Source organism: Octopus bimaculoides, chromosome 11 (assembly GCF_001194135.2).
Source record: "Octopus bimaculoides isolate UCB-OBI-ISO-001 chromosome 11, ASM119413v2, whole genome shotgun sequence".
Lineage (NCBI taxonomy): Eukaryota > Metazoa > Mollusca > Cephalopoda > Octopoda > Octopodidae > Octopus > Octopus bimaculoides.
In genome coordinates, this window is record NC_068991.1 from 65,183,367 (window position 1) to 65,195,441 (window position 12,075).

Consider the following 12,075-nt stretch of genomic DNA (forward strand, 5'->3'; position numbering starts at 1 on the left):
GCTTTAAAAAAGGAAATAAGTCCTGGGGTCGATTTGTTCGACTAAAACCCTTCAGTGTTCCAGCATAGCCACTGTCTAATGACTGAAACAAGCAAACGATAAAAGATAGTTGCCAAATGGTGGCAAACACAAAGACACACAATAGGCTTCTTTCAGTTTCCATCAACTAAATCCACTCAGAAAGCTTTGGCCGGCCTGGGGTTAGAGTAGAAGACACTTACCTGAGGTGCCATGCTTGTACTTTTTTTTTTTAATTTCTAGAATATAATCAGATAAAGCTTACCTTGGAAGATATTTTATTTGATGCTACTTTGTTGTTAGTTTTCCAATTCCAGACATTTACAATCATATCATGCTGAGTTCCCATTGAAACAATATATTTCATATTTGGAGAGTAAGCCTGAAAAATATACAGAAAAGAAATGGAGAATAACTAAGAATTTTAAAAGAAATATGCTATCTTTCTAATTCATTTTTCTGTCTTATCATCATCATCATCATTTAATGAACACTTTTCCATGTATGCATGGATCAGGCAGAATTTGTTCAGGCACCATCTACCAAATCCAACCACAAGGCTTTGGTCGGCCCAGGGCTATAGTAGAGAACATTTGCCCAAGGTGCTGTGCAGTGGGACTGAACCCAGACCACCTGGTAGGGAGGCAAGCTTCTTACACTGGCAGCTATGCCTATACCTTTCCATAATCTACAAAGCAGCAGCAGTCGTCACTGCCATCATCATCATTATAATCAATGTGTTTAAATTATTTCCAAATACAAAAATATGTTTTAAACATATTTTTCAAGTAAAAATAAATTGTTAGCCCTTTAAATGTTTCTTTGAGGTGTTTCCAAATTTTATTTTTAATATGACTGGGTATTCTGAGTTAAGACCTCTTTTGATAACATGCAACAATTACAGTTTACATCTACTTCCCAACCCTCACCTCTCTAATGACCATTTCTGGCCTTCCTGGCCGCGTCATTCCTTTTCCAAATCTACATTTGTGTGTAGCCCTACCACACACACACACACACACACACACACACACACACACACACATATACAGACACCTACTGTTCAGACTATCAAATGCTAGGAGGCCCCCTCCAGTTCTGCCTCACCAAGGACTATTAAATTGGTGTTGCAAGAAAATGCACCCAGTACACTCTGTAAAGTGGTTGATATCAGGAAGGGTATCTAGCAGTAGAAACCAAGCTAAATGGCACATACAAGCAGAAGCTCCCAATAAGAGGTGACTCAAATCATGGCAATTCATTCAAAGCATGTTAGTGTGAAAAACAGACATATGATGATGATGATAGTTACATTAATGTTATTTACTGAATTTTAGATAGACCAAATACATGGTTATAACCATCTTCTTCATCATCATTATCATCTGACATGTCTTTTTCCATGCTGGCATGGGTTGAATGGTTCAACATGAACTGACAAGCCAAAGGGATATGTGGGCAGTTTTGGTATGGTTTCTACAGTTGGATGTCATTCCTAACACCTACTTCTTCACTGAGTTGAGTATACTGGGTGCTTTCCCCCCCCCCTTCTCTTTTCTTTGTGGCACCAGCACTAGTGAGGTCACCAAGCAGCCACAAGTCAAAAGCTCTCAACAACTAAATAGGGTATAGTATTGTGGGATATGAATGTGTGTGTGTGTGTGTGTACGAGTGCATGCGCTCATGTGCATGCATGCACTAGCATTTCCCAAATCCTCTAAACGAAGATAATTATCATCATCATTTATCAATTTTTTATAATTCAGAATTTTTATTATTATAGTCAGGTTCCAACCCAGGCCAATAATTTAAAAGAGGAAATCAAGAATTTTTTTTTTTTTCAAAAAAACTTCATTATACAATATCTGGTTTTACAACAATCATGTAACATTATCTATTAAGAAATATCCAAAATTATATTCTACAGAAACTAGAAATTTTTTAAAAAATGCAAAGTAAAATACGAGATATAATTATGTCATTTCATTTCCTCAGGCATTACACATATGATGCGAGTTATCTGTTAAGAATACGAGACATCAAGAGTAATTAAAGACAAAAGACCATGAACTGATGTAGGAGTTCACTGGAATTAGCAAAATCTGTTACTGAAAGTGTTTTAATTTGGACAAAATCCCAAACACTTGCTTCAACTAGTGGGTTTATTAAGTCATTAAGAGCTATTTTCCTCAGTAGGCTAATGGAACTCTATTCAAGTCAGTATGATTAATTACTCACTGATAAATCTGATTTCATAAATCCAAGCTAAAAATATTCAACATCTGTGGAGGTTAAAAATATATAAAGTTAAGTTCCAAGATTTAATGCTTTTCAGATGATAATTCCTTACACTGTTATTATCCTCATCCTTTACAATGTATCTTCATCATTATTTAGCATCCACTTTTCCATGCTTGCAAAAGTGAAACAGAATTTGTTGAGGCAGATTTTCTATGCCGTTGCCCTTCCTGTTGCCAACCCTAACCTATGACCAAACAAGGTAATATTTCCCATAGCCAGATCTGTTTTTCATGGAAGACTGGAAACAAACAACACTGCTTGTATGACGGTGATGTTCGCTTACAACCATCAAAAGAAGTCAAGACAAGGGTACACACAAACACACACACACAACAGGCTTCTTTCCGTTTCTGCCTCCCAAATCCATTCACAAGGCTTTAGCTGGCCCAGAGCTATAGAAGACACATGTCCAAGAAGCCACACTGTGAGACTGAACCTGAGACTATATAAGTGGTTGAGAAGCAAGTTCCTCAACCATACAGACATGCCTCAACCTATTTACATTATTTACATACGACTCACATTTTGTTTGGATCAATCAGTTGCCCTATTTCATTCTGTTGCTCAACCCAGATACACTCTTCTAATTCAACCGACTTATGATAATCTCCCATATTTTTATCATCATCTTTACAATATATATTATCAATATTTACATATAAACCATATTTCGGTTCATTCAATCTTCTGTCCTGTTCTATTATTATTATTATTATTCAACCTAGATCAATCCTAATCTAACTCTCCAATTCTCAAAGGCAACAAGATGCAAGCTGAGAAAAATTTAGCTGTTATTTCTAGAAGATCAAATAACTACATAAAGGCTTCCTCAATGATGCATTACAATAAAGGATGAACTGCTTCCTTCTGGAAGCCCTTTCCTCACCACCTCATGTTTTCTCACCAACCACTAACATGAAACAAGGCACAAAGATGGATGTGTGACGGAGGAGCTTGCTTCACAGCCATGTGGTCAGGGTTCAGTTCTATTGCAAGGCACCTTGGGTAAGTGTTTTCTTTTATAACCTTGAGTTGATCAATGCCCTAATGGATGAATTTGGTGGATGGAAAGTGAAAGAAATCTATTGCGAGTGCCGGTTCATGCTCGTTGTAAGTGCCATCTGACTGGCTCCTGTGCTGGTGGCACATAAAAAGCACCATTCAAGCGTGGCTGATGCCAGTACCGCCAGACAGGCCCTCGTGCTGGTGGCACTTAAAAAGCACCCACTACACTCTCAGAGTGGTTGGCGTTAGGCAAGGCATCCAGCTGTAGAAACGTTGCCAGATCAGATTGGAGCCTGGTGCACGTTTCTGGCTCACTAATCCCTCAGTCAAACCGTACAACCCATGCCAGCATGGAAAGCGGACGTTAAATGACGATGATAATGATGATGATGTATGTGTGTATGTTTGTATGTACCTTTGTCTAGAACATCACATGATGATTGTAAATGAACATCATCATCATCATCATACAAGCAATGTTGTTCATTTCCATCCAACCATAAAAATACATGTCTGGCTATGGGAAGATATTACATTACTTGGTAAAAGATGAGAGTTGGCAACAAGAAGGGCATCAGGCAGCAGAAAATCTGCTTCAACAAATTCTGTTTGACCCATGCAAGGGACATTAAAACAATGATGATAATTATATCTTTTCTAGAAAGGTTTTAAACTAGAAGATAAAAAAAAATGACAACCTGTTTTTTAGAAAAACAAAAGCTATCATCTCACACAATAGTTGAGTTGATGGTGATGGGCAGGGCATCTCAGTTTGAAAATAATTCCAGCAGAACACAAAATTTTAAATTTACACTCTCTTAGAAATTTTATAAAACCATCTCGCCTACATAACAATGTAAAATTATGTGTTCATGCGTGTATGTGCGCGCGCACACACACACACACACGCATACATGGAACTGAGAGACAGAGAAAGAGGAAGACAGAGAAAGAGGAAGACAGAGAAAGAGGAAGACAGAGAAAGAGGAAGACAGAGAAAGAGGAAGACAGAGAAAGAGGAAGACAGAGAAAGAGGAAGACAGAGAAAGAGGAAGACAGAGAAAGAGGAAGACAGAGAGGGAGAGAGAGAAAGGTGATGGGTAAAACAGCTTTAAACAAGTAGAAGCTTATAGACACATGGCTGGAACTTGTGACTAGATCTAAAATTAAAATGTAAAAGGAAGAATGGAGAAGAGAATCATAATAGCTTGAATGATGGATGCCATCATGTGAGACATAATCCGAGACCAACAAAAGAATCTAAAATATATTTTTGCTTTTGTGAGTATGCGAAATTATGGTCAATTTCAGTGCATTTAGTGAAATAATGAAATGTAATTTGACAAAGTTTCTATGTAATTACAATGATGTATGAAAATATTTATCAGAAAAGGTGACGTTTAAACATCCAGTGTGATACAGTGAAGGTTAATAACTTAGACTGGTGGTTCTCAACCATTTTTTTTTTTTTACTTTTAGACCTCCTTGATATTTATTTTACTTTGGTGGACGCTCATTGCCATTTGATATTTAAAAAAGATCCTATTATATTTCTATAATTAAATATTATTAGAAGTTGTATAAAAAAAAACTGAAAACATTTTGTAGTGTAAAAGTAGAACCAATTTATTGCACACAAACAGCAAAATCTTGTATGGACACTCAAGGGTCGTATAGACCCCAGTTGAAAACCAAAACATATCCTAAATAGCCAGGCACACATATACACAGCAAATAGCCATGCGCACAAACACACAAATACATATCCACACACACGCACATATACACACAAACACACATATGTACAGCAACTAGCCATGAGCACACACACACACAAATACATATCCACACACACGCACATATACACACACACATGTACAGCAAATAGCCATGAGCACACACACACACACACAAATACATATCCACACACACACAGCAAATAGCCATGAGCACACACACACACACACACACAAATACATATCCACACACACGCATATATACACACACACATATGTACAGCAAATAGCCATGCGCACACACACATACACACACAAATACATATCCACACACACGCACATATACATACACACACATATGTACAGCAAATAGCCATGCGCGCACACACACACACACACACACACACACACGCACAAATACATATCCACACACATGCACATACATATGTACAGCAAATAGCCATGAGCGCACACACACACACACACACACACAAATACATATCCACACACATGCATATATATATACACACACACATACATATGTACAGCAAATAGCCATACATATGTACCTACACACAGTTAACAGTCGAATATACATGCACACAGCAAATCATCAAACATACACACAGAAAATAACCAGACATTCAGCTAAACAAAGTCATTCATTTCTAAGCCATAATAATTTTCTTAATGGTTTGTTAGTCCAATTTATCTATTGTAACAGTGAGACGGTACGATATAGCTCAATGTTTTCTCTATCCAATTTATCTGAGGAAACAAGAGAGATGATGACGATTATAGCTCAATGCTTTCTTTGCAACCACTCACTAAAGATGCGTGAAAACTGATTAGTTACAAAATGTTCTTTTCCTCATACCTATCATATCTCTATTAGCGAAATTAGTATTGAAATTAACATGTGTAAGCCACTAAATTGTACATCACAAACAAGGAAGCTTCTAAGAAGTTGTTTGAACTGTTAGAAATAGCAACTAAATATCCCTCAAAACAAAGCCTTCATCATCACCATCATCATTTAATATCCACTTTCCCATGCTTGCATGGTTCAAATGGAATTTCTACAGATGGATGTTCTTCCTGTTACCAACCCTCACTTTGTCCAAGCGATGTAATACCTTTCCATAGCCAAATACATTTTTCACAGAAGACAACAAATGACACAGTCCTACTTATATGACAATGATGCTCATTTACAATCATCATTTGAGGTTTAGACAGGAGCACACCCACACACACAGATATATTAACAGGCTTCTTTTAGTTTTTGCTGATCAACCCTACTCACAAGGCTTTGTTCAACCCAAGGTTACAGTAGAAAACACTTGCCCAAGGTACCTTGCAATGGAACTGAACCCTGTGGCCACATGGTTGCAAAAGAACAAGCTTCTTGACCACACAGCCATACCTGTGCCTTCTGTTCTTAAATGATGGGATGATCATTGGTGAAATACCTGTAACCATACTCGGGCTTGAACTGGAGCTAAACAACAACGCAACAAGGAAGGACACACTGAACCAGAAAGATCTAGATACAGAAATAGTATGATGCTCGTAGCTGGAACACCTTTCAATACAAGGCTTCTTTCATTTTCCATCTACCAAATCCACTCATAAGGCTTTGATTAAGCCAGAGACCTTAGAAAACACTGGCCAAAGGTGCAGTTCAGTAGGACTGAACCCAAGACCATACAGCTGGAAAGCAAGCTTCTTACCAACATAGCCATACCTGTTTGGCGTTATAAACAGAGACAAAAATGTAAAATGCATAAAATTAAGTGTTGGCTGAAGCGAACCTAAATATATACTCCTGTCAGGTATTTATTTAGTTAGATGAAGAATCCTGACATTTTGAGAGAAGACCTTTGTCAAATTACCAATTTGACACAACTGTCTAAATGACAAACCTATGACACATCAGTAGGCAGTCCCTTCCATTAAGTATATATACATATTTACTACTATAAGAATAGTCCCATTGATAGTTTTAACATACAAAAAGCGTGTTATTTCGAGATCATCTCACAACTTAAAATAGCTTCTGCAGGTGTGAGTATACAAGTGAACGTGTGAGGGAGGTGTATGTGTGTGTGTATGAGCGCGCAAAACAGGAAATATCTTTATCTTTTACTTGTTTCAGTCATTAGACTGCAGCCAGATTGTAATATTGTGACATGTAGATGGAATTTCTTCTGTTTCTCACTCTATCAGCTCTGGTGTGTCTCAGGGTTGTTTGCTCCCCCCACACACACACTGCCATAAACAGATGCCTTGGGAGTGTCCTAAGCAGAGTAAGCCAGTCTTGTCCCTTCCAACAGCGAAGAAACACAAATGCTCCTCTTATCAAGAAAATATCATCGCAAGCATAAAACAAGTAGATATTGCTATTATTAAGGGAGTAAACAGTCAATACTGAACCAGACAAAATGCTTAGCAGCATTTCTTCAAACTCTTACATTCTGAGTTCAAATCCTGCCATGTGCAATCAACTTAACATTTCATCCTTTCAAGTTCAATAAGAGAATGCATCAGTCAAGTACTGGGGTCAATGTAACCAACTTACACCACCCTATACTCAGAATTGATGGCTTTGTGCTAAGATGCAGGGGAGGAGGGGGAATTGAATTCAAAAACACAGTATTTTCATAATAAAAGTAAGGAGACTTTGCAGCCTATTAGTATGTATTTTAGACACCTACTGATTTTAATAGGAAGAAAAATGTGCATTATTTTTGGAAAATATATTAATATGCTGAGGTCATAAAAAAAAAAACTATTGCAAAATATAAACTGTGTAATACAGTTTGATAAAAAAAAACACCAAGTGTTTAATAAAATGAATTTAGAAGGAAAGTAACTGACCACACAGTTGATGCCAAACTTATGTCCATGAAACTGGGCAATTTGAACCTTCTCTTCAACATCCCAGACTCTGACTGCAGGCTGATGACCACTCTGAAAGAAACAGAAAGGAATATTATTTGTATGCTAATATATACAGCTGAAAATCTTGTTTAAGGATTATTTAACACAAAAAATTAGAAATAGGATGGATTTTTTTTTTGTTTGCCCTTATTGTCTCCCTATCCACCTTTTGTTTCTTAATACCTCATTTCCACTATTCTTTCTCTCTTTCCTGCTGGGGTAGCCAAGTATCATCTCTACAGCAAGACACCTACTTTCTGCCCCTATCATACTTTGGCCTCTCTACACCAGGCACAAAGTCACTCCATTCAATTCCGAACCTCAACTCTTTCAAGGGGCTTGCAAGATACTTGGTGATATCACTGGTGCTAGTGCCATGTATAAAGCACCCAGTACACTCTTTATAGTGGTTAGTATTAGGAAGAGCCTCCAGCCATAGAAACCTCCTAAAGCAAACATTAGAGATTAATGCAGGCCTCATATCCTGTCAAATATCCAAACAATGCCACCATAGAATACAGATAGTAAAGGATCAGATATATATCTCATCATCATCATCATCATCATTTAACATCTGTTTTCCATGCTGGCATGGGTTGGATGGTTCCACAGGAACTGGCATGTCAAAAAATAGCACCAACCCCTGCTTTCTGCTTTGGCATCATTTCTACAACTAGATGCCCTTCCTAATGCCAACATGGCACCAGCAACAATGAGGTCACCAAGTAACTTGCTAGACACAATCCTCAACTGAGGAGAGGAGCAGTAGTGAGAGACAGAAAAAGGAGTCTTGTATTAGAGGAAAGACATGGTTTCCTCAAATGGAGGTAGGGGGGTGTATGGCATACACACACAAAGAGGAAGAACAGTGCCCATGGCTTTTGCAGGACTCTCTCGGGCTGATCCCAGCCAGCACAGGGTGGGAACCATGAAACCCACTTTGCATGCTTGCAACAGAGTAAATTCTGTTAAGTGTACCCAAAGACCAGGTGATAATGTTAAATCGGGCAGCAATATCTCTGACCGGATATTCAGTCATAAAAGCAAATTCTGGTACATACAGTGGGAGTAAGACAACATTTGAGATTTGACAGATGCATTTAAGCAATAGAAGAAAGGATTATAATAATTAACTTAATTGATAATGACCACCAATTTAAGTGACTCAAAGTGAACTAAAGTAAAAACAATCAGGTATATTTATCAACTTTATTTGATAGCCAACAAGGTGGAACCAGTAAGAGACTAAGATACATTACCTTACACAGCAGGACAAAACTTATGACCAGACTCCAAATTGTAACCCTTTGCTTGTCCTATGTATCACATGTGAAACATGAGACATATTTGCCTATTGTCCATGCATCATATAAGATGCACATTCCCAAATGTTTCCAACTACCAGAGTAACTTGGGACTTATGAAAGGAAAGCTTTATATTACTCGGAACATATGAAACAAAGGCTAACTAAAAGCTTGTGAACAAGCATGAATGTTTAGAACAAACTTATGAAAATGTTTGCGACAGGTAAAGAGTTAAACTACTGAACAGTCCAGCTCATGCACTAGTATGGAAGACAGACATTAAAAGATGAAGACGATAAATCAAGATGGGGTTTAAAAAATTTCTCTAACTAGATAGCCATCAGCATGATGACTATATAGCTAATTAGGAAGGTGTCTTGCACAGAGTGGTACTGCAATTTTAGATATTCACAAGAATTACTAGAGAAGGCATTTCTGTAACTGGACGTCAATTCAGAACACTCGACATTTAAGTGTTAAGTGAGAGTGCCGTCTGATTTCCATCCAAGAAAACTGAAGTAAAGAAAGACTGAAGACCGTGTTTTCAAATTACAAATATATAGACCAGAGATATTTAAATATTAAACTTGTCATGCTTACCAAAAGTTTAGCTATAAATAGTTTATCTATTCTCTCAAACAAAGAGATATATATATATATAAGCACATTACACACCCCCATTTATATGTACATCATATGCACACAAACACACATGAATATAAATATCACACACACAGATCAGTGATAGTATGCAGCCTAGTCAAAATGTTTAGTGCACTGATGGAGTAGAGACACTGTTGTCACATTAGCATTCTGTGTATTTGCATGCAAAATATTTGTAAAGATCATCAAGGGTGTGGTTGAACTGGGATATAGAACACTTCTTCCTAAAGAAATATTACACACACACAGGGGCTGTGCATGGCAAAGTTTGTAGAGCTTCAGATGAAATACCTATTGGTATTTGGTAACATCTCAAGTTAAATCTTTTCCAAATCAACTTTACCTTGTTTTCTTCTGGAGTTGATAAAATAAATACCAGTTTAGTACAGAAGGTTACTATAATAGTCTATACTCGTTTAAGATGATGGTCACAGTTCAATAACTAAAACTAGTTGTGAGAGAGAAAGACATGGAGACAGAGAGTGTATGTGCACATGTCTAACAAGCAAACATGTAAATGAACATCATATTATTTGTTGATCACAAGATAGTGCACCCTCAACTCACCAAGTGTGTTGATGTGTGTGTGCTGCAGCTGTATCATAGGCGAATAAAACTGGGAGTAACTACCATCATGTAGCAGAAAGGGTAAGGCGGTGAGCTGGCAGAAACGTTAGCACGCTGGGCAAAATGCTTAGCGATTTTTCATCTGCCGTTACGTTCTGAGTTCAAATTCCGTCGAGGTCGACTTTGCCTTTCATCCTTTCGGGGTCTATAAATTAAGTACCAGTTGCGTACTGGGGTCGATGTAATCGACTTAATCCCTTTGTCTGACCCTGTTTGTCCCGTCTATGTTTAGCCCCTTATGGGCAATAAAGAAATAAGAAAAGGTAACTGCCATCAGGCTGAAGGAAGGAGTCACTACATCAAACCATCAAACTGTAAAAAGGATTAACAATACTCAGACAGCCGAACACACAGCAATAACAAAGCATTGTTGTCTTTTTGTCACTGCTGCATTGTTAAAACCTACATATTTCATTTGAAACAATCCAGTGTTACATTTAGTAATTCCTACAAATGCAATTCTGTGGAACATAAAATGGTGCAGACAGAATCTATTTATAGCATGAAGTCACACATGCTTTCGCATGAATTTATTTTGATAAAACCAAAAATAAAACAGGACCTCATTGCTAACAATGTTGATTTTATTTATCTATTTATTTATATTATTATTTCACATCAAAAAAACATGAGCAAAATTGATCAATGCATAGTGTTTAAAAAACAATGGCCATCATTGTTTGTAAGCTCCGTGCAACAGATATCAATAGTTGAACTAGTAACATAAATTCACATCTTTCATACATACTTATGAAATATAATGAACATTCAATCATTAGTATTGTATTGTCCTGTACCATCCCCAACATCTTCTGTGCACCCTTAGTGGTTAATGAAAACATTATTAAAGCAACAAGCTGGTAGCAGCATTTCATCTGTCATTACATTCCAAGTTCAAATGCAGCCAAGATCAACTTTGCCTTACATCCTTTCGGAGTTGATAAAATAACAGTTGAGTACTGGAGTCAATCTAGATGTGATCAACTAGCTGTTGCCCCTAAAATTTCAGGCTTTGTGCCTATAGCAGAAACGATTATTATTATTATTGGAGTGGTTGGCATTAGGAAGGGCATCCAGCTGTAGAAACTCTGCCAAATCAAATTGGAGCCTGGTGTAGCCATCTGGTTCACCAGTCCTCAGTCAAATTGTCCAACCCATGCTAGCATGGAAAGCGGACATTAAACGATGATGATGATGATGATGATGATACAAAAATGTAACATTATTACAGTGATCTAAAATCTTCCTCATACATCAGTTAGCTTGGACAATAGACATAACATACTTTTCATGCACTTGGCTGGAGAAAAAAGGGTAACATTTAGGTCCCATGTGTAATGTAAACCCCTAATTCTTATATATAAAAATTTGGAGAAGGGGCATATAAAATTTGAAAAAAATATGGTGTGTGTGTGTGTGTGTGTGTGTGTTACTATATCTATAGGCACAGATATGGCTGGGTGGTATGAAGTTTGCT

General features: G+C 37.3%; 1 protein-coding gene across 1 annotated transcript in view; it reads right to left on the reverse strand.

Moving 5' to 3' along the window:
- LOC106882850 (uncharacterized) overlaps positions 1-12,075 on the reverse strand; it is a 191,012-nt gene that overhangs the window by 111,588 nt on the left and 67,349 nt on the right. The window contains exons 4-5 of the mRNA XM_052971999.1: positions 7,941-8,033; positions 284-400 (exon numbers count right to left, since the gene is read on the reverse strand). Of these exons, the coding sequence (XP_052827959.1) occupies positions 284-400; positions 7,941-8,033 (210 nt within the window). The remainder of the gene's footprint in view (positions 1-283; positions 401-7,940; positions 8,034-12,075) is intronic.